Source organism: Protopterus annectens, chromosome 3.part0 (genome assembly GCF_019279795.1).
Source record: "Protopterus annectens isolate FY-2018-M chromosome 3.part0, PAN1.0, whole genome shotgun sequence".
In the NCBI taxonomy this organism is placed as follows: domain Eukaryota; kingdom Metazoa; phylum Chordata; order Ceratodontiformes; family Protopteridae; genus Protopterus; species Protopterus annectens.
This window is the reverse complement of record NC_056731.1, coordinates 1,163,906,351-1,163,931,446: the sequence shown is the minus strand read 5'-3', so window position 1 is coordinate 1,163,931,446 and position 25,096 is coordinate 1,163,906,351. Positions and strand designations below refer to the sequence as shown.

The window sequence follows — 25,096 nt, the reverse complement described above, 5'->3', positions numbered from 1 at the left end:
CGTTTCTTGGGAGTTTGTGATGTCGGAAGTTCCGATGGCATTGTGTAAGCAAATTTTTTGCCGAAAAAATCTTCAGCAAACTCCGCCCGGCGCCTGAGAGTGCGCTTGTTGAAGCGAGCACAGGCTACACAGGCTGAGACGTCGTGGTCTGGGCCAAGGCAAGGAAGACAGTAAGAGTGGAAATCCTTATGAGGTATTTGTTTACCACAAGAAAGACAATTGTTAACTTTTTCAGTAATTTCTGACATCGGCTGAGGCAAGAAAAGGTTCCCAACGGGGTACTTAGCTTTTTTGATGACTTCGGAATCGAAGAATACAGGAGCTGACCGACCGGCACTTGCAAACTGCTTCTGCTTCGGGCACCGCGTGGCAAGAAAGACTGAAGAAAATGGCGTCGGCTGATGCTTATGTACTCCAGCCGCTCTGACGTCGGAGAGAAGGGCGACATCAGCCGACGTCGGACCCAGACTTTCGAATCCGGCCGACCGAGGGCTGCCTGAGGCAGGACAACCCATATGTTATGACTGCAGTTGCATTCTTGAAGGACATCTACTGAACTACACTCCTCGATCTACCTTAACTCCCCCCATATCTTAACCCTCTCTGAAACCTGGTTAAAGCTTCACATCACTAACTCTAAAATCTTACCTCCAGGCTACAATATCTATCGGGTAGACAGAGCTAAAAAAAAGAGGTGGGGGTGTAGCCATTCTCTACTCTGACCAACTTAATATCACACCATTCTCTGTCTCCTTACCCAGCTTTGCTCCTGCTGAAATCCTCATTAAATACCATCTCAACACCCATAAAATATTTGCCATCATAGCTATCTATATCCCCCCAGGAGACAACATTCCTATTCTTGAAAACTTTCTCTCCTGGCTCACCCTAAACATTCCCTATGAAACCATTATACTTGGTTAACGTTAATATTGATTGGTCATCACTCTCCTCCTCTCCCTCCACTCATAGCATCAATCTGTACTGCTTCCAACAACTCATATCTTCCTCTACCAGAACTAACAATAACTCAGCCTCCAGCTCCATCTTAGACTGGATCCTTATTTCTGACCCTTGTGTCTGTCACAACCCTGGCATACTTCCCAATTCCCTAAGTAACCATTCCCCTATCTGCATCCATAGATACACTCAAGAGTCACCCAAACAACACCTTTACAGAGAACATCGTAATCTAACTTATTTTAACCCAAACAAATTTAACTCCACACTGGCCAACATCAATTGGACGTTCCTATATAACCTTCCCCTTAGTGATGCTGTTACTGCATTTAAAATATATTCCTTGATATACTAAACAACATGGCCCCATCCAGAAAAATTAGGATAAAATCCAAATGTGTTCCCTGGCTCACCAAACAAACACACACTACTATGCAGCAGAGGGACACTGCTTGGAAAACCTGGTCCAAAAATAAAACTCCAACTCTCCTCCAAGATTACAAAGAACTTAAAACACATGTAAAAAACTTATAATCAAAGATAAAAAATATTTATTTGCTTCCAACCACAAAAGCAAACATACTAACCCTAAGAAATTTTGATTCACTGTTAAAAATGTCTTTCACCCTAGTACCCCTCCTACCTCCAATCCGTTCCCTCTTAATACCGCCACAGAAACTGCTACCCTTTTAAACAACTATTTCATAGACACAATTCAAAAGCATACCCAACTAAATCCCACTGTCTCTTCTTTGCCTCCACCTAACAGCCCATCTTCCTCTATCTCTTTCTCCTTACAACCTGTTCCCACTTCCTTCATTAAATGCTAAATGAATAACCTCAAACCCTGTTCACCCTTTGCTGATAATCTACCTTCCCACTTCCTTAAAATAGCAGCCAGCTCTATTGCCTACCCTGTTTTTATCCTTATTAATTGCTCTATCACTGAGGCACTTGTTCCCAACATATAGAAATCCTTTTACACAATTCCTTTCCACAAGGGAGGTAACTCCACTGACCCCTCAAATTTTCGCCCAATAGCTATACTATCCCCACATTTCAAGATACTTGAAAAAGGTGTTCACTCCCGGCTAAACACTTAGTTGAACATAATCTCCTAACTCCCACTCAGCATGGCTTTAGACCCCATCACAGCACCTCTACTGCACTTCTCTCATTCACCCAAACAGTGGCAGAAGCCCTAGATAACAACCTACTTCTCTCCTGTGTATTCCTGGATCTCTCCAAAGCCTCTGATACAGTCTCCCACTTTAAACTGCTATCTAAACTCTCACACCTTCACCTTTCTCCACTCGCTATATCCTGGTTCTCTAGTTATTTATCTAACAGACTTCAATCTATACGCTGGCAAACCATTACCTCTCCTTTTCTGCCCATCACCACTGGCATTCCCCAAGGCTCTATTCTCAGTCCTCTCCTGTTCAACATCTTTACTAACAACCTACACTCTGCTACTAACCTCTCAACCCTTCTACAATATGCTGATGACTCCATCCTTATAACTACTGTCCACACCATCCCCGACCTCTTTTCTCATACCCAAGACACTTTCACCTCCATGAAGTCCTGGCTCACTGACAATCAGCTAACATTAAACCCTGTCCCAAAAAAAACTAAACTTTTGCTATTCCTTCCTAAAAACCTTGTACAGCATAAATCCTCTTTCTTCATTACCTCCCTCAACATGACCACCATCAGACCTGATCCACACACCAAATTGCTTGGTGTCACCATCAACGATGAGCTTAAACTCAACATACATACTAATCATTCTATAAAAAAAAAAACACCAAAAACTTGGCCTCATGTACTGACATCAGAAATTTCTTTCTCCCTTCTCAAAACCCTCCCTAGCCTCATCTCTTCTATTACCCTGTCTACTTTATGCAGCCCCAGTCCTTACTAACCTTCAATAATCTCTTCTCAGCAAAATACAGCAAACCTACAATAAAACAGCTAAATTTGCCGCAAACCTCTCCTATAAATCCCACCACTGCCTTGTTCTTAAATCCTTGCAATGGCCTGAATTCCCAGTACAACTTCTCCTACAACTGCATATAACTCACTCAATTCTTTATAACCCCACATCCTGCCCCTCAATCTCTAATACTGTATCATAATATAACCCCCACCGTCAACTCCGTTCATCAGACAAGCAGTTGCTGGACATATAAAACCATCAAAAAAAGTTGAAAAGTCATTATAGAAATACTCAGTTGCGCCCTTCTGGAACTCCCTTCCTCATAATATTAGAAGTATCCCCCATAAGTCCCAACTTAAACAAGTACTCAAGCACTACCTAAAGAACACCTAGTTCTGTCCCTGTCTAGCTCCAACCTGATTCCACTTACCCTCTTTCCTAATTCCACTTACCTATACTCTCCATCTTTTCCCCTTCCTCTCTTCTTGCTCCTCTTCTTAGCAAAATGAACCACCTCCCACTACAAGTGAATAATCTTCTCCCTTGTACCCTCACTATAATGTTGGTACTATACATATGTATATACATTTGTACAAAAACGTGTACTAAAGTGTTAACATCCATGCTGTATAAACTCTCATTGTGATGTAATGTCAATTTTTAATGTTGGAAATTGCTGTGGCAGCAATCTGCTCTCCTCTTGTACAATTTTTCTTATTGTGATGTAATTTCTTTTTGAATATTTATAATTTCATCTGGAGCTTTTCTCCTCGGGTCTCCACTGAAAATGGGCCAACTGGCTCAGCTGGACCAACTCGGTTAACAAATGACAAATAAATAATAAATAAATATCATATCATAGAACAGTACAATAATAGGTTTCTAATATCAACAAATGAGCCTAAAGATGAGATATGCTGACAATTTGGAACAGGCTTCTAAAATTAAGCTCCTGCAATATGTAAACACTGCAAATCTTTCAATAAAACAGCCAACACAAACCACCAAACAGATTAACTTCACTGCAACTTGAAATAAAAATGCAAAAACAGAAGTCCACATGCAAGTGAAGTGAATGGCTGTAGAATATATTAAGCTCAATCTTCAAAGGATTGGTTCCTTGCTCCAAACCACAACGATAACACCAACACAAGCAATTCAAGTATAAAAAGAGATTTATTATATGCTAGCACTATCAGTAAGCGCTTTCACCTCCACGGCTTTATCAAACTACAAAGTGCATAGTCAGTAAAAACATTTAAATACAATAAAGTCAAACCCAATAGGTTCAAATTAAAACAGATAAAATGACATCATTAAATGAGGGCAAACCTTTCTTAAATTAACCCTTAGTGAGGAGCATATACTATGGCCTAAAGATCCTCTTTCTCTTAAGGGCAGGTTTCACTTGCACTTTATCATTAATACCAGGGATTTTATCTGCCCTGAGCCTAATAATCCATTTAAGTTCGCATTCTAAAAGACAAGTATCTACATCCCCTCCCCTAATATTCGTCTTTATTTGTTGCAGTACACTAAATACAAACTCATACTCAGCTCCCATTGTTTTAATGTGTTTCGCTAATGCATTACTGTCAGATCCTGTTCTGACTGCATACACATGCTCACGTATGCGTTCCCTGAGTTGCCTACAGGTCTTCCCAACGTAGAACGCTGTACAGGAAACACAACGGGCCAAATAAACTACATGGGTACTAGTACAACTTGTGTCTGTAATAAATCCATACTCTACCTTCGTTAGTGGATGTTGAAACTCTTTTCTATCATCTATAAAACGACACTGATTACAATTATTACAAGGGACCATGTTGCGTTGCTCCCTCACCGTCATATTCCTAACCAATGGTCTATTACATAGCTTACTTTTCAAATTCTGTTTATTCTTATACGTAAACCGTGGACCTTCACCTACCAGCTCACTCAGACTTTCATCTATACTCAACACTTGCCAATGCTGTCTAATGATGTCTGTGATCTTATCTACATCCCTAGTATAATATAACTGTAATCAGTGTCGTTTTATAGATGATAGAAAAGAGTTTCAACATCCACTAACGAAGGTAGAGTATAGATTTATTACAGACACAAGTAGTACTAGTACCCATGTAGTTTATTTGGCCCGTTGTGTTTCCTGTACAGCGTTCTACGTTGGGAAGACCTGTAGGCAACTCAGGGAACGCATACGTGAGCATGTGTATGCAGTCAGAACAGGATCTGACAGTAATGCATTAGCGAAACACATTAAAACAATGGGAGCTGAGCATGAGTTTGTATTTAGTGTACTGCAACAAATAAAGACGAATATTAGGGGAGGGGATGTAGATACTTGTCTTTTAGAATGCGAACTTAAATGGATTATTAGGCTCAGGGCAGATAAAATCCCTGGTATTAATGATAAAGTGCAAGTGAAACCTGCCCTTAAGAGAAAGAGGATCTTTAGGCCATAGTATATGCTCCTCACTAAGGGTTAATTTAAGAAAGGTTTGCCCTCATTTAATGATGTCATTTTATCTGTTTTAATTTGAACCTATTGGGTTTGACTTTATTGTATTTAAATGTTTTTACTGACTATGCACTTTGTAGTTTGATAAAGCCGTGGAGGTGAAAGCGCTTACTGATAGTGCTAGCATATAATAAATCTCTTTTTATACTTGAATTGCTTGTGTTGGTGTTATCGTTGTGGTTTGGAGCAAGGAACCAATCCTTTGAAGATTGAGCTTAATATATTCTACAGCCATTCACTTCACTTGCATGTGGACTGCAAATCTTTCCTCAAACTTTGAGGAATTTCATTTAGAAACCAGCAATTTACAACATGGCTACCAGTCTATACTGCCTTATAAATTTAATGGCTATTTTTGACAGGCACTGCCAAAATAATGTTCTACAATCAAGAAATGCAAGCTACAGAAAAATGACTGCAAAATTAACTATAGAATAATCATATAGAATGACAACAACAGTTCATGAGTTGTGACTTTGAAACAAAAGGTGCGGAAATTTTATTTTAGAGCTAATGACAGCTGGGAAAGTACCATCTATTAACTATAGTCATCAAGTATTTTCTCTTAAATTATATGATAAAGCAACTTTAGATCACAACATTATGATGTCAGCTTTCAAATATAAGCAAAAATGACGACGTTTTCAGACAGTAGTGTGACTTTCACGATAATATGTTTAAAATGTTGGCCAAATAAAACATCAAACACTGCCCTGCATTCCTTGTGGAAATAATCCATATTAACTAATCATGATATGGACTCTAAACCAGACTTTGCTGACACCGTATTTCACAGATTAAAAAATTATATTGACAAATTAGTACTGATAACTATCACTAACAGGGTATTGCTTTGTTTTGTTTACTGAAAGTGGATTCCTAATACTGTCTATTCTTACTATTATGTAATTAGAAATACAGCAGAGAGTCAATTATCCGAACAGTCAATAATCAGAACCAGCCTTCCATAGCTTTCGGGTAGAGAAAATCATAAAGTCTGAATATGTAAACATTATACGTATTCACTTGAGCATGTTTTTTGAGTTTGTAGCCAGCTCATGTGTGAAAAATATTCTTTATTGTCCACTGGAATCGTTGAATGGTTGAAAAGTATATTCCTGCATGCCAAAAATAACAAGATTTTAGATGTTTTTTATCCAGTTCATTTATATGTTTGATTATCTGAACAGTTTGATTATCCAAACTACCCTAGGTCCCAATTAGTTTGGATAATCGACTCTCTACTGTAACAACTTGTTTTGTTATTCAAGTCGCCTCATCTGAAGCTATAAATTCAGCATTGATTTTTTTTTCTTATGACAATAAGGAATACTTTTAACCTGTAGTAGGTAAAACAGTGATAAGTGAGTGAAGTAACTTGTTAATTGTGTAATTCTTAACCCTAATATCTACTATTGCTTATATGCAAGTATTTTAAATACTTTTACTGAATGTTTGTGATTATACCTTGTGATTATACCCTAACTATAGGTCAAACTCATTTAGAAGTAAACATCCTGTTTACCTGTAAATATCATGCTTTACAACTGCCCTTTTTTTCTTAGAAGGTTCATACTCTTCAGGTGGCATATAAATGACAGTACCCCCTCCATCAGGAACTTTTTTATGCGATACTGCTGTCATTGACAAATGTCTCCATTTAGAAAGACCAAAGTCAGCTATCTGAAAAAAAAAATCAAAAGGAAAAAGCTGCAGTCACATTGTGAAGAAATCATATACATAGAAAATATATTAAAAATCTGGTTAAAGAATATCACCATTTGCTCATTATTAAAGGCATATAATTCCTTAAGGTAATCGGGCATCCAGTAAACTATGTGGTAAAGAAAAGTACAAAAAGTGAAATAAGGATCAGACTACCCATGATAAAATGTATTTCTTGGTTTCATGCAGTTACTTCTGACCATTCATACCACCCCCCCTTCCCAAATGCCCAGTTTGCCCAGTCATTCCCCTAAGTGATGACAGCCCTGTGGCTCTTTCATTCCTCTCTGAATGAAAAATAAGAAGAGTGTGATGCTGTCATACGGTGGGATCAGGGATTTGTGAATGGCCTTAGTGTTCCCTACTATGCATGCTCACAGACCTTCAATGAGTGGATGTGAAATGTGACCTTCTGTGAGTGAGGTAAACTTCAAAATGTCCTTCCATCTGCAAGAAGCACCTCTCTGCAATCTACAGTCTCCATCATAGATTCCATGATGGATTTTTCCCCTTGGGTATGCATGTCTAACCTTTTCCCCTGAGGGAAGTGAGCAAGCATTGCCTTGTCACACTTTCTCCCTCTCCAGCTTGTTAAATGCCTTTGCCACCAGTCAAATCTTGGACATCTGGACCATATTAAGGGCTTTATGTCATGATGCTGGTTGCATAAAAGATGCATTTGTTAGTAATCAGTGCATACCACTACAAGATCTACTGACAAAGGCCAAGTGTCCTTCAGCCACACTGAGGATACAGTAGTTCTCCATGATTCACATTTTGGCTGCTTTATTTCACAAAAATGATTCTAATGAACATGCATTAACAGTCAACAAACAAGTGTTTTAATGCTAGCAAAATGCTTATCTCTGTGTAGTCATGATGTCTCTATTCGGACAATAGCAGGATCAGTACCAGTCTTTGTTCACAGGCACATTAACTGGAATTTACCATGTAAACGACCATTTCAAACAAATAACAGCAATACAATTCATTCTTAATCAAAGAGTCATTTTTGTAAACCTGGGTTACTTTGATAATGTAGCATTAGATAGCATTAGACTCCAGCTTTCTGTCACTACTCATCTGACATTTTCCAGTAAATTCAGAATGACTTAGACGTTAGTACAATATTTTGTCTTAATGGTTCTTACTTCCCCTACAGCTTTTTACACAGACACACACACACACACACACACACACACACACACACACACACACACACACACACACACACACACACACACTAAAACTTTCATAACAGAGGGAGAAGACTAAATAAACAGAGCTGTAAGGAAGGTTGCATTGCAGCTAATACTTTTATCTCACTAATTATATGCATGCATGCTACAACATTACAAATGCTTTCTTAATATGGGAACCCTCTGTTACAGTACCAAATCACTCAGCAGTACTATTCTCATATCTTTCGTGGAAAAAAAAACACCTGGTACCAGCAAAATAGGTAGTTAGCCCTACAATCACAAAGGAGACAGCAGAGAATTCTAACCATTCTACATGATCTCCAGAAGAGGCTGGACCTCCTTCAGTGAATTGGCTAGTAAAGCTGCTGCACAGAAGGTATGTGGCTAGGGGTTTCAATTTAATATCATCTTACACAACATGATGGGGCCTCTGACTATCTCCCATATTTTGGCACAGATAATCTCAGGTATTTTAATCATGTCTATATATATTTAATTGCCCCAGAGTTAATGGAATCTTCTTTAAATGCTTCCTTAAAAATATTGCATACGATAGTGAATGTTACTGCAACTTTTTTTTCTAAGCCTATTCTGAAAATGGGCTTTATCTAGAGGGCATTCGCAGTCAAACACAAAAATGAAATAAGTATGCCTCCATGTGCATACAAGCACTGCTTCTGGAGAAAATACGGTTTGAAAGTGGAATGTTACAAGAAATTTTCTCAAAAAAAAAGTACTGCATGATGTAGACAATTTGGTGCAGTAAGCAGTCACTAAATGTTTGGCAGGATAAAAAATCTATCTGAATGTAGGGCTCACATCTGCCATGTGTACAAATAGCTACTAAGTATAATATGAAATCACACTAATGTGACAATTATATGCTATATTACAACCAGTCATGGAAAGGATACAGGAAAATTGCTAAGGCTGTCATATATAAGCTCAGGAGACTCACTTTCTTTATGTAACAAAGGCCAGGGTCCAAAGGGTCCAATTCTGACCTCCAGTTTATTTAGTAAACTGGAATAGCAAATTCCATTTTTTCTGGGATCCCAGAAAGAAGTTTACATGAAAAACAGTAAAAAGAGTAAATACAAATGTGAAATAGTATTGGTAAAGGCAAGAAAAAAACAGTAAGCAAAAACTGAGTCTGGCAAAATGACTTCTGTATTTTTTAACTGGGGCACTTCACTGATCACAGGGACTTTATTCATTCTCAGCTTGGAAGTAGTGTGTGGTTAAGTGACTCTTGGAGTCACACACTAGGCAAATGGTGGCCAAGGGAATCAAACCCCTGGACTATAAAAAAAAACAATTCATTAAAAGTTCATAGCCTTAATCCTCTGCACTAACTACCACATATAATAACATAATAATGAAAAATAATAAAAATGAGCAACTATGGAACTAAACAACTAAACAGCAAAAAACTGAGGAATCATGATAAGACTTGTGATCGAATTTGAATATACACACGTAACTTATGGAAAAGCCATGATTCAAATATTTATTTTCTAATCTAAGTATACTTTCACTTGTAAGAGATTAATTTAAAAAAAAAACTGTGTGGACATGTATAAACACAGTTTATAAATGTGTAAACATGCAGACATGGTATCAAAGTAGTTTTAGACCACGAACTTGGTATAGGAGATGCTGTTTGAAAACAATATGATATTGGTCACATGGCCAACTTGCATTCTGAATATAAGTGTATGGTAAACCTGTGCATGCAATACTTTATAAATGTGTAAACATGCAGACATAGTATCAAAGTAGTTTTAGACCATGAACTTGGTATAGGTGATGCTGTTTGAAAACAACATGATATTGGTCACATGGCCAACTTGCATTCTGAATATACGTGTATGGTAAACCTGTGCATGCAATAAAATCAAGTAATGGTCATTCTGATTAGAATAATATGTAAAGGTTTCCTATATTATTGATAGAAGTAAGGAAGAACATGAAGAAGGGAGAGTAAGGCGGTATAATGAATGAAAAGGTACTTATCCACATTTAGGGATATAGCTTATCCGGGTTTTAAGCAGGAACAGAGGCAGATTTTAGCTAAGAAGTCTTTCAAATGGTTTTGAAAGACAGGAAGGAGAGTACTGACCTGATGGATACAGGTAAGGAGTTCCAGAACTTGGCAACCTTGTACGAATAAAGAAGTGAAACCCACATGAACCGCTGTAAAAGCTGTTGTATTAAATAGATTAAGCACTTTTATTACGACTGCAACTCAAGACTTCTTCAGAATCTAAAAACACAGTTATCACAGATCATTTAAAAACTCTCCAGATCCAGTCACATGAAAAATTGCCTCCAATAAAAAACTGCCTTTACTTAAAAAACCCGTAACTGTTAACTAAGGAGAATATAGGTGAATATAAAATGTCGAGTTTACATAGAAAAAATGTGATAAAACCTATATGAAACCCATAGTATTTCATGTATAAAAATCCATCATATTGCACAAAATAATTTTTTGTTGTTAAACAATATAAGAACGGAGCCTAAGTTAGCTAGTAATGGAGATCTTGCATTTAAACCAGGTGGCAAGTAAGCGTTCAGTTTGATCTGCCACCTTGACTCTTTCAGTTCAATAAGGTCTCCCCATTGTCCACCTCTAGGATTAACATGTACCATGTCGACGCCTACAAAATAAAAACTATGTCCAAGATGTTTAACAACATGTTTCCAAAGTGTACTATTGTTGTTCTGTTTCTTAATGCCCAGTAGATGTTCATATATACAATCCTTTAATTGCCTCTGCGTTTTCCCGACATAGAAACCTTCATAATATATACATAAAGCCGGATAGATGACTCTCTCAGAATTACAGTTATAATGGAAGGTTGTTCTAATAAAAATGTTGTTGACTTTTACTTAATTTCTCTCCAAAATAAACTGACACTGGTTGCACCGACCACATTTAAAAGTACACTTCTGATGTCTATGAATTACTAAACTATAATACTGTTTTACACTCAAAATGAGATTTACATTTTTCTTCAAGAGGTATAAGGTCAATGGTGTTAAACTACTTCAGCATGCATTACTATCAAACAAATCCACTTCTAAATTTTTTTTAGTTATTGTTAAGCTTTATTTACCTGCAGTCAACATAAAATGGCAACCCTGAATAGAATTTTTGCTACATTTCATTTTATTCAAGAAGCTATACTATAGTGTACTGACTATACTAAGTTTATCATTCTACATAAAGTCTATTTCACTCCAACAAAGAACATCTCCTACTTTTCTGCATACCTCTCAAATGTCTAGAATTTTGAACACTCCAGATGTTTGCCTCATGTCTGTGGTCTGCTACTCATAAAAATGTAATTCTGTAGCCATTAACTTAGGACTGAAGTCACTAAATAATGATACACACTTGAGTTTCAGACTTCATATCCTCCAAAAATTCATGCTAACATAAATCCTGTTATTCTAGCAATGTTTTAAGTTTATAAGTGGAGTATTTAACAGCTGCCCCTATTCTGGGGCCTTTGTCCCCTTATTATTTTAGGCTTTATACAGATTTCTTGTGTTAAGAGGTATGCTTCTCTGGTCTTCAAGCCCCATATGCATAATGCCATACAGACTGTACATATTTTGAAAATACTCACAAGAACCAAAGTTAAGAAAGTCTTGTAGCACAAATTAAATCAACTAGGAAATGATCTGACATGGAAACTGGCAATCCGGCATACAGCATTCAGATATATTAAAAGATACTTTAAGCTCATTCTTCATGATACTTTTATTTATACAATTTTACATTACCACTTACTGGGTCAGATTAAAGATGCATCTTGGATTGGCTTTGTAGTATACCTCTGATATACTTCAGACACTGGAGGTTTTAACAAATTAAAAAGAAACCACCGAACTGACAAATGACATGGAAAATCATTATTTAAATATTACCATAATAAGTATATATTACAATATGAGGTATACACCAATACCTATGTTCCATTCAACATACATTTTGTTTTTGTGCTGTATGACACTTACAATAGGTGTCATCTTTCCCAATCTGTTACTTGGTGTTTTTAAATTTGAGTCCTACTGTACATAGCTTAATACATGTATTTATTCTTATTAGTGAATATATTTATACTTTAACTGTTTTGTAAAAAGTGCTAATAGCTGTTACACATTTTTATTTTTAATATGTATTACACTGAAATTCTTTTATACTACATGTTCTTGCTGTGATTCAGGGTTCATGATCAATAAAGATTTCTGATTAAAAAAACTTCATCTCCGCTGGTCTTTACTGAAGATAAAAAAATGTCAGGTGAATCTTCTGATTTTATGTAGTGTTGAACATAATGACAATGGTAGGCAGTCATGTTTATACTAAGCAAATATGAAGACTAGCAAACTCCTCAATGTTTGCAGTTCTAAACCAATTTAGCTGTGAAACCTGGCAAAATAATAACCATCTTTAAGGCTACAAAGTCTGATTCGCGAGCAGCCTTAGTCAATATTTCTAATCCAAAGTCCAAATCACAGAAAGGATGAGAAAATGCCAAAATCCAGTAAGTAAGAGAGAAAGTACAGTTGTGCAACTTGAACTTACCACAACAGTAGATGTTCGAATGATAACTGCTGCAGTAGCCTTAACTATATGGGTTATATCCTGCAAGGATATAATAGCTGGGCAGCTTTCAAAGCTTCAGAGCACCATCTATGCACCCAAACTGTCAAGTTAGAGCTGACTAAAAGACAAGTTTGGGCACAAGCCATTTCAGATCTTTCCTGTCAGTACAGAAATGGAAGCTGAGCCCAGAAAGGGCAAGGCTAGGAATACCAACAAATAAGTCCACACCCTGGCATAAAAAAAACGCCAAAAAAACAAGGAGGTGGAGGGAGGATTGAAGTGGCTATTGCAGCAGTAATCATTTGAACATCTATTGTTATGGCATGTTCAGCTCACACAACTGTACTATGCTCTTCTGATTGATCACTTTTGCAGCAGCCCTAGCTATACTGATAGATTGCCATAGCTAACTATATTTGGGAGGTGAAAAGTAGAAAGGTCCAGAAGCCCCTGGGAATGGTCCTAGAAAAGCCTGATCTAGAAAAGCATGGAAAGCAAAAAATGCATGATCTAGACCTAGAAAAGGGATGCCTCTTATGATGCTTTTAAATCTATGTACAAAGGACCAAGTAACAGCTTCTAGAATACTTCCAAAAAGCAGAAGAAGAAATCAGGGTCCTTGTAGAGTGGACCTAGACCAAGCCTGGAATAGATCTGTCATGGTGAGTAAGACAAAATGTGATAATCTTAGACAATCATTTGGAAATAAGTCGATTTTGACACAAGTTGTCCCTTCTTACCTTCACAAGAAATTGACAATTGATGATCAGAAAGATTTATTTATATCAAGATAGTACCTGAGTTGTCTGTGGACATCTAAGGTACAGAGTATTCTTTCTCTCTCATTTTTAGGTTCAGGAAAGAACATGGAGAAATGGATAGTTTGACTTAAAGTAAACTCAGATACCACTTTTAGACATAAAAGAAGGACTCTTTTTCATAGGAACCCTGTCCTTCTGGAAAGTAAGGTAGGGATGACTCACCATAAGAGCTTGCAACTCAAATACCCTTCCTTCATAGATCAGAGTAATCAGTAAAACTGTTTTCCATGTTAAGAAATTCAAGTCAGCCAGATTAGCTAGTTCAAATGGAGCAAGTTTTAGCTTCACTAGCAAAAAGTTAAGATCCTGTAGAGGAGCCACTGGTTTATTTGGAAGCCTCTTACGCAAAACTCCTTTCAAGAACATTTTGACATGCAACTGCCTTGAAAGAGAAGGGCTCATGGGTAGACATGTTGAAATGGCCGATAAATGAACCTTAATAGGGGAATAAGAAAGACCATAGGAGAGTAACTCACACAAATACTGTAAAACCATAGAACAAGCCCTGAATGTGTACTTGTTATGCTGTTGGCACCAACCAGAAAACCTTTTCCATTTGCTAATATATGATTTTCTAGTACCAGGCTTTCTTGTCTCCAGTAGTACCTGCTGCACATACTCAGAATAGAGGTGTCTAAAAGGAATTAAGACCCTATCATCCAGGCAGTCAAATGAAGATAACTGATGTCTTGGTGTATAACCCCCCCCCATTCTTGTATGAATAGATCCATTCTGTGAGGAAGCTTGTGATAGATGCCTCTAGCCAATTTCAAAAGAAGGGAGAACTATGATTGCTTGGACCAGAAGGCAGTCACAACAATGATGTTGGGGGATTCCTTCTGAAGCTTCAGAAGTAACCTGCAATTAACTGTAATAGGAGCTAGATACTTTGTGAATACTCTTGGTGCAGAGGATAGTCCAAAAGGTAAGGCACAGAACTGATAATATGATCCAAACAAACAAAATATCAGGGAATGGCTGAAGTCTGGATTAATAAGGAAGTGACGATGAGCACCTTTTACGTCTACTTTTACCAGGAAACTTGAAAAAGGAAGTAACAGGTTGTGAAGTGACACATTTTGAATATGGCCTTTATCGCAAACATTCAGAACTGATTTCCAAGCATTTTCTTTCTTTGGAACTAAGAACATCCTCAAATAAAATCCCTTCCCCACCTGGGAAGAATGAATTGGTTCTTTCACTTCTTGGGACAGCATGTGATAAAGAACACATAGACACAAAATAATCTGATCTGCAGGATGAGGGATGACCCCCTGGAAAGGAGGAATTTCCTCCCACTGCCATCTGTAACCACAATGAATGATTTTCATAACCCATATGTCTGAAACAATATGTTGCCAAAAAGATAAATGGAGACTCAATCCTTTCTGGAAGAGAAAAAGACCAGGGTGGGACTGCCCTTGGTTTTCGAAGGTTTGAAACTTATTTTAGGAACCTCCTTGCCCTTCTTCTTAAATGTCTGTTTACCTGAATTCTGTTGAGACTGTTTTATCTGTTTTTGCTGAAATTGGATGAGGAGAAGAAAACTCCTTGAACAATTTGGAAAAGGATGGTTGAAAATTCTTAGAAATACCCAGGATCAGCTTGCCCCTTTCATTACACTTTTTGATCAACTCTGCAGCAGAGAGGCCAAACACTAAATCTCTGTCGAAGACAGAATTTAAAATCTAATTTTTATCATCTGGGATGTTCTGAGAATGCAGCCAAGCAAACCTCCTTAAAACCCTCCCACTGGCTATAGCCCTGGAATAACTATCAATGGAGTCATACACACACACTGCAAACAATGAGTAGTCACCTCTGCAAAAGAAGAAACTAAGTTATTTACAATAATGTTTCTTCACAAGGGTGCAAGTAAGGTGTCCTGAAGCTCTGGAAGCTGTTCGGCTGTTATATGGTTTGTAGGATATAACTCTTAGAGCTAAGGTTACTGCATCAGTGATCAATATGAAGAACATCTTTCATCAATGCAGGAATAGATGCCTGCAAGGGTTTACTTGTTATTCGGCTGATCTTAACCAAGAACCTCCTAAACAAAAGATTAGCACCGGTAGAGTTTTTAGTAGAATCTAGAACAGAAGCTGCCATTAAAAAAGGAATAATTAGTACAGCATACAAATACTGCATGATAACTATAAAAATCAATCAGAACAGGTAAGAAAGGATTGAGAAGAGAGATTGGATAAGTTATTCACAAAGAAATAATGGAAGGAAATATGTATGTCTCCCAAATATGCAATAAATTCTAGATAATTTAGGATTTTTCCTAGGAAATGTTTACATAGATATTTTTATACCCCAAGTAGACTCCAGAGAATTTTTCCTCAGGTAGATAGCAAATATTGGAGGTGTGTTAGGGAATAAAGAGGTAATTTGGACCATATTTTCTAACAGTACAGTGAGTTTGTGGACTTTAAGGATTCCCTGCAGGATGCACTGTCAGAGATGCTGGGTGGGCAGATTGGTGTGACAAGGGAGACGATTTTTCTGAGCTATGATACAGAATCAGAACTGCCTAGACATGGCAAAGCCTTTGTGTGTCTAATTATGGTGGCTGTCAAAAAGCAATTACTAGAAAATGGAAATCAAAATCTAAACCAGTAGTGACTATAGTAACAGAGATAAAACAACTGGAATTGAGATCTTTATAAAAAGGCAGGAGCAAACTACATAAGAAAAAAATGGGAATTGAGGGAACAATACATACAGGGGAGGAATGAGGTTTAAAAGAAGGCAGGACTTAAATGAGGTATGTAATGTTTGACTGAAAATTACTGGGTAGATTATAAGTGATATATAATGTTTGTAACTGGGAGTGTGTCAGTATGGTTTGTGATGTATAATGCTTGCAACTAGGATTATTATGTCAGTGTAGTTTGTTTTCATTTACATAAATGCATGACTGTTTATGTCATAAGTCGTGGTTTAATAAAGATGTTTCTTGTTTAAAAAAAGGGGGTAGCGATTGAATAATTTATGTAATGTTGTTTAGGTTATCTGATATATAGCAATATATGTGAAGCATGATTGTTAATTTTAACTTATTAATACAGTTTGATTACTTTTATATAAATGTAAATGTGCCTATGTCACAAGTGATAATTCAATAAAGGTGTTAAAAAAAGAACCTTTCCCATGCTAGCAAACAAGTCTATCTAATGGATGGAATCTTAGCTTTCTACAAGACTGCTACCAACTGTGAAGAGAATGGAAATATACTGAGTCTTTTTTACTGGCAACCACGGGTGGTGCAATAAAGGATGCAAACCTTGGCTTTCTGCTGACCAGAGCTTAATTCATGACAGCAGAATGCCCTGCTTGCTAGCTCTAGCTTACCAGTTCTAGCAGAAGGTAAAAACATTGCTGTCGTGATTACTAAAGAGCTACTAGAACCATCTATACCAGTTAGTCTTGCCTTTAGCAGACCCCTTGAAATGACAGGAATGAGAAATAATGCAATATGCTTATCACCCAAGGTCTTGAAAAGGCACTGGAACTTTGGCAGTACTGAATTATACTTGGTGGTAAACTGGTCCTTTTTTAAAGTTCCAACATGGATATTAATCCTAGAAAATTGCCTGAATTCACTTCCATTTGAGGTAATTAAGAGCTGTGAAACTTCAGCTGTTCACAAGAGCATTTCTGTATCGCAATATATGAGCCACCATTATTAACATCTAGAGGGACATTTCCAAGGCTATCATACACAACTGACATGAGTTTGTCTTTGTTTATGTAGCACATGGCTATGGTTCACAATTACCACAAGAACTCCTCTTATGGTAAGGAGGACTGCTAACACCTTTTTAATAGTGATACGAAACAGAAGCCCACACACCTAAAACTAACAGCAGACTAGATGCATTCTATACCTCACTTCCAATGCACCGTCACTTAGAAATGGTATAAGAATGGAGAATGGCGAGCTCATATTCACCTGCACCATAGCAACCCATTACTAAAACTCCAAGGTGATAAATAGGCTTGGGGTGATGGATCTCTTGCACTTATTCTAGAAATGTCATAAATAATGCTGGAACATTTTCAAACACAACCCAACATTTTGAACCATCAGGATATCAGCCAGCATGTGAATCAGAATACTGGGAAAGGACCTATTGGGCATATGTGATATACCATATTTTGAACTCCAAACACAGACAGGAACAACATCTCACTGGAAAAAATCTATAAGAACTCACAGGGGGAAAAAAAGCTTTTATTGTGATGGACAAAAATATGACTTCTTCTTGTTGGTCAGAACTCTACAGAGTCAAGAAAAAACAGAATTGATGAAGCCACGCCTTGAACCTTAGAATCTCTTGTGAGAGCTGAAATCGGCAATGTCATTAGACTTATTTCAGTTCCAGAATCACCACTCCCATCCACTATATCAGTAAGGACTATTTTCTGAAACAAAACCATCGTAAATTTTTTCAACTTTACACACCTGCTCATACCCGATTATTCTGAGAATGATCCTCTTATATCATTCATGTAAACAAGAATGAACTTAAAGCAGACTGTTTCTGAATGGAGAATGGACTCTTTTTCAACTTTTACCTGCAGCACTGATTTGAGAAGGGGTCCCAACCTTGAGAGATCAACTAAGTGCTAAGGGTAAATCTCCACAAAGTATCAAAAAAAAAATGCAGGCTGCTGAAAACAGTGCATCTTTCCAATCTTAAAAGCCACATATATCTGGGAGGCTAAACTAATAGCACAACATTTTGAACCACCTCTTGAATACTCAGATGGAACCATTTTATGCAGGAGCATGAACCATGCCGTTGTTGCAGCAGCAGAGGCCAGAAGGTTAAGTCCTTAACTTCTTATAATACTAGCCTAACTGTTCTAGCAGCAGTAACATAAGGGTTTAAGAGAAATAGCTTCAACAGAGATTAGGTTTTCCTCGTGCATCTAAAACATTAAGCAATATTTAACTTTGGCACTGGATAAAAACCATAGCGAAACAGACAGGATCCTAACCATTTTCTTTTTTCTTTTTTTTTTTTTTTTAACTTTTACTGAATTTTAACTTCATAGGGAAACTTACATTTATATAAAAGTAATCAAACCTTATTAACAAGTTCCCATTTACAAATCTTATACATCACATATATTGTTATAGGTCATATAAACAAAGCACCATTACATGAATTGTTCAATTCCTGCCTTCTGTTAAACCTCATTTCTCCTCCAAAACTTTTTTCGGCATGTACTGTTCATATAATTTCCAATTTTTCTATGTAATTTACACCTACCTGTTTCTATAGATCTCACATCTTGATCTTTTATCTTTGTTATAATATTCACTACTTCAAGTACAGTTGGTTAAGATTTTGATTTCCATTTTCTAGCAAATGCTTTTTTTGTCAGCCACCAGAATTAAATTTAACAAGGGTTTACTATGTCAAGAGAATTCAGATCCTATATCCCAGCTCAAAACAAAAATGTACTTAGTTACCATCATTTACATGCCCAGTATTCCTGATAGAGTACTCTGTATGGATTTTTTTAAAGTCTCCCAACTCATTGCACTTTGAGAATATATGCTCCCTGGTACCTCTTTCTTCCTCATTACACCTCCAATATTTGCCATCTACCTAAGGAAAAACTCTGAGGATTCTGCTTGGGATATAAAAGTATCTATGCAAACACTTCCAGGTAAAAATTCTAAAGCATCTAGATTTATTTGCATATTTGTGAGCCATATATGTCCTCCCATTGTTTCTTTGTGAACTGCATATCTAATCTCTCTTCCGAATTTTTCTGACCTGTTCTAAATGAGTCTTATAGTTACCGTATAATATTTTATATGGCTTTCTGTCCCTTTCTAATAGCAGCTTCTGTTCTATATTCAATTACAAACTTAACCAGCACAGATCTTTCATTTAGGATTCCTCTATTACTTTCTTTTGTCTATACTCTGATATTAATCCCTAATAGGAAAGATCATCACTAATCTACAATCCAAATGTCTTCTTGGCCTCTCTTCATTCTATTTCCTTTCCCTCTCTGATTATTTGTTCCCAATTCCCTGGTTCCTTTGCCAGCTTCCTCCAGTAAATTCCAGCACAATCTTGGCAGCTCTCTGTACCCCTAAATGCAGTCATAACTGTGGGCAGAATTTTCTTTCTCAATTCCTGTGTTGGCTTTGTTCTAATATACTTTCTGCTATTTTATGAATATAATATTCTGTATGACTGTTGTCTTCCTTGAGGATTTGCATCCAAAATCCCATTCTTTTTTATTTGATGAATTACCCCCTTGCTTCATCATCATCCCTTTCCACTTTGAATTGTAGCTTTCTTCTTATGTTATGTATAACAGCCTTAAATGTGTAATTCTAATACATCCCTTCAAATCAGGTAATTCTAAACATCCTCTACTGGGAGGATCGACGTATCCCACTTGACTCGACCTCTGCTCCTTCCAAATAAAATCCTTCAGTTTTTCATTAATTACTTCTCCCAAAAATATGCCTGACCTGTATATAAAATAAAAAGAACTAAAACATGTTACTTCTTGTATCTTGCTATACATATCCATATGCAACAGTTTACAGTTTCGCAGTTTTTATATTATCTTTTGTTTAGTCTCGTCCCATATATCCTTAGCTGCCATAACAGAATCTTTTTTTAATCTGTACTCCTAAATACTTCATTTTATCATATCCCCATAAATATGGGACCAAATCATGTTGGGGTATATAGTTTACAGCTATAACCTTTATTTTATCTTCTTTATCCTGAAAAAAAAAAGTGGAATTGTCTCCCAATATTCCACAACATTGAGATGTTATTTTCTGGTTCCATCAAGTACAAAATAATAATAATATGCAAATCAAGCCAACTCTACTTAATACCATACCAATTATTTCCTTGAATTTCTGAGTCTCTTATTTTCTTTACCAATGGTTCTAAATAAACACAAAAGGGGAAAAAAGATACTCCTACCTGGTTCCTCTGTTCAGACTCAACTTATCAGAGAGGAACCCTCCCACTTTGATTTTTCCTCGGATCCCTCATATACCCATCTAATTAACTAGATGACTGTATCAGGAAATGCAAATGCTTCCACTGTCCTACTCATAAAATTCCAGCTTACTCTACTGAATCCTTTCTCTGCATCAAGACCCACCAAAACCAGCAGTATTTTCTTACATTCTGTTTCCCTCAGGATCATCATTGTTCTATTAGTGTTGTTAATGTTTGCCTCCCCTCCACAAAACCACACTGCCTCCATACCTATCATCTTTGCCATTCTTTTAGCCATTATAGACAAACACTTTATAATCATGGGATCAGATGGGTCTTTACCGTCTTTACATATTACAGCCATCACAGCTTTTTTTTCCCGGGATGTTGGTGCCTCCCCTTCTTTTAAAATACTACTAAGCAAAACTTTCTAGAAAACTTTTTCCCATCCTAGCTTCCAAACTTCCACCAGAATACCATCTATTCTTGCAGACTTTCCTGCAGCTTGGTCACATATCACCTTTTTTATTTCATCTTCTAGCTATTAGTTGTTGAGCCTCATCTACCTCTAACACTGGCATATTTAAGCCTTCCATAAATATTTCCACTTGTGCCTTTTCTTGATTTCCCAACTTTTCTGCTTTATACACATTTTCATAAAAATTCCAAAATATCTCCAATACCTTTACAGGCTCTCTGGCTATTTCCTTGTTATAGGCTCCCTAAATTTGGAAATAACCCTTTCTACTTCCTGTTGCATAAATCACTGTGCCACAAGCATTTGTCCTCTGGAGTTATTGTCAAAAAGAAATTATCGGCAATCTTTCTAAACTCATGCATCTTATCCAGGCAGTCCCTTACTTTCTCTTTAGCACTCTGCAGTTGTGCCACTTCTTGTTCTGTGAGAGTCTCCTTATTTTTGTAATACTTTAACCTTTGTCAGCCCCTCTAAATAATTCGTATTACTTTTTAACCAGTTCTCTTTTTTTCTTTTATTTCTACCCTATTTTTTAAACCCCACATTCAGCTGTAACTTCTTGAGTACTTTCTACCTTCCCTAATAATGCCTTGATAACTTCCACTACCCATTCATTAAATTTTTCTCTTTTTAACGGGTGGTGGGGAAATGTTAGTCTCTCGTCTTTACTTCATTACCCTGCATTTTTATTTTAGTAATTACTGGCACTGGCATATGATCTGAAATACTTATTGGCTGTGTCAAAGATGTCAATTAAATGCACATGTTCCTGTGAAATATAATTTCTGTCTGTTATAGCCCAGTTATTAGACCTTGTGGAATACGTAAATTCTCTCCAAGTTCCTACTACTGAATTCAAGTCTTTTACACTAAAGATTTTTAAATATTTCTTTAGTAATCTACCCTCTTTTGTTACATTTTCCCTTCTAGGCCCTTCAGATACATCCTCATTTTGTAAATCAAATTCCAGTCATTACCTATAAGTAATATTCTCCGATGAAAGCTGATTATTTCTCCCAATTTTTGAAAGTTCTATAATAGCAGTTTTAGTTGGAATACAAATACATGCAAACATAATCCTCATCCTTTGCCTGTAGCCCCTTAGTACCACAAATCTGATATTGTCTTTCCCCCCTCTTCTCTCACTACTGGAGCTCCTCAGCAATCAATATAAGTACACCTCTCTTCCTTTTCCCTGATATTCTGCAGAATATCTATCCTGAAATCCTTTGAATACCATTACAACGAGGTGCAAAAGTGAGCATAAGCTACAGTGTGCAATATAAAGGAAATCCAGCTTTTGTGTGACTGGCACAAATGCTATGGTAGGTCAGAATGATGACTTAGTTGTACTTAATTTAGTTTTATATTGTTTGTCGCCTCACAGCAAGACGTTGTCCCATTCAATTCTCAGCTAGAGCGTCTTCTGTGTGGAGGCATGTGTGAATGGGTGTTCCTTCGTTGAAGGTTGTGCATCAGGGCTGGCAACTCGGTACATAAAAATCTACTGCCAATCATTAGCGGACCGGAGTTCCACTGTGGCGAGCCCTAACCGGGATAAGCCGAAAGACACAACAACATTGTTTGTATGATTTTTCTTAGAGAAGTTGGCTTACAATCCTTTTGGATTCATGGTAGTTGATTTTGATTATTCTTTTCTTTTAGAATTCTTTAATCATTTACAACTGAAAATGGATTCCTTAAATGAGTATGCCATTAATGATTGACTAAAGTACTAGTATTTGTGTACAATGTAGTAAATGCTATGTATATCTAAAGGCAACACCTGATAACACTGGTGACCTGTGTTCATCATGTCAAAAGTTGCAGAATTTGCTTATCATTATTAGTGGTAATTCTAGACTTACTGGCGATGACTGCACTTGTGCAATTGGTACAGCTTGGAGAACTGTTGTTATATATATCAATGACTGGTCTGCAAAGATAAATAATATTAGGCAAAGTGCAAATAGAACACATTTAGGAAAGGAAGTGTCTATTGTCAGTAAAGATCACTCACCCCTATTAAACGTAATACTACAAATGACAACTCTGGAATGCAGGATACAAGTATTTAACAGTCGGGGGATTCAGAGCATGTAGAAGAACATAAAAAAAATGAAAGGAATGGAGATGTTTGCAACAAATAACAGGAATGAAAAAGAAACTGAGTAATGTTTATAATGCAAAGAGAATACATACATAAAGACACTGCTTTATGTAACACACAAATTACAAGGAATGATAACATTGTTCTATCAGAACACCTTCAGTCTACAGAAATATGCATAATTTTTCCAAAACAGAAGGTAGAAAAAATAGGCAAGGGACAGGTGAAAAGGAAAAAATGAAAACTGAACTTGGAAGGACTGAAGAACATTACTGTAAGAAAAAAAAAGAAAGACAGAAGCGGACAACATGGCTCAAATTGTGGAAGTAAAAAGTCAGCTGGGTGACAACTGTATGCTTACAAATGTAATAAGCAATGAAAAGAGTGGGGTTAATAAGACTAAAGGTGATGACAAAAAAGTTATGTACTTACCATAATGTTCCATGTGAGTTGTTCCTCTCGCCTTCTTTCTTACTGATGGGTTTGGAGTTGATCCCTCGGCTCCGAGTCAGCCAAATTGCAAAGCTCTAGGTCTCCAAACAGCTCGAGGCTGAAACCGTATCCCATGATGCTCCTTTACTTCCCTCAGCTCTTCTTTGCTGCCAACTAGTAATATAGTCACAGAGTAACAACACCATACCCATAATTCCATTTACTGGTGAAAAGAAAAAAAACTCCTTAGAAAAAAACAAAACAGACAGAAGAGTCAACTTTCAAACTTCCAGACACAGGCTGGGGGTAGGAGGATGGGTTGTAAGAATGAAGGCAAGAGGAACAACTGACAAGGAACGTGAAGTTGTTCTATCTCACCTTCATTCTTACTGATGGGTAGCGTCCACAGCACCATAATCTTGGGTGGCTCATGGAAGTACCTGCCTATGGACAGCAGAACCAAAGGAAGTCCTGTCCCTAGAGGTCTTGTCTACTTTGTAATGAGTAATAAAGGTATGTGGCATAGACTATGTAGATGCCGCTCAAATAGAATCCACTGGTAGCCTGGCCAAAAAAGCTGCAGAAGTAGAGACATCTCTAGTTGAATGAGCTCTAACTTTGTTTTCCAAGGGAATATGTGCAGAACTATAAACAAAGGAGATGCAGTCTGAAAGCAACTTAGATAAGGTAGGTTTGGAAATTGCGGCACCTTTCCTGGAATCTGAAAATGACACAAACAGTTGGTCAGGTTGTCTGTGGTCTTTTGTCCTGTCTAAATAGAAATGGAGCTGTCTGTGAACATCAGGTTTGTGAAGCATATACTCCAATCGATTAGTATGATTAGGAAAGAAAACTGGCAATTCAATATACTCCAATCGATTAGTATGATTAGGAAAGAAAACTGGCAATTCAATGGTTTGATTAAGGTTGGATTCCAGAGCATACCTTTGGTAGGAAAGAGGGGTTTGTTCTTTGAAAGTCTATCCTTGTGGAACATCAAATATGGAAACCTTACCGACGTGGCCTGTAATTCTGAAACTCTGCACACAGAGGGGACAGCCACTAGGAAAATAGTTTTCCAAGAGAGAAAATTCAATTCACAGGAAGATCCTGGTTCAAATGGAGGAAGAACAAAATTTAGATTCCATGGAGTAGTAGGGTATCTAACAGGGGGCCTCAAATGTATAGCACCTTTTAGAAAGGCCTTCGCCACTGTATGAGACATGACATTGTCCCCTAGTTCACCAACATGAAAATTCGAAATAGCAGCCAGTTGAACT

General features: G+C 37.1%; 1 protein-coding gene across 1 annotated transcript in view; it reads right to left on the bottom strand.

Annotated features, from left to right (window-relative positions):
- Positions 1–25,096, bottom strand: part of RIPK2 (receptor interacting serine/threonine kinase 2) — a 1,193,837-nt gene that overhangs the window by 551,091 nt on the left and 617,650 nt on the right. Inside the window, exon 4 of the mRNA XM_044065388.1 lies at positions 6,952–7,109. Within this exon, the coding sequence (XP_043921323.1) occupies positions 6,952–7,109 (158 nt within the window). The remainder of the gene's footprint in view (positions 1–6,951; positions 7,110–25,096) is intronic.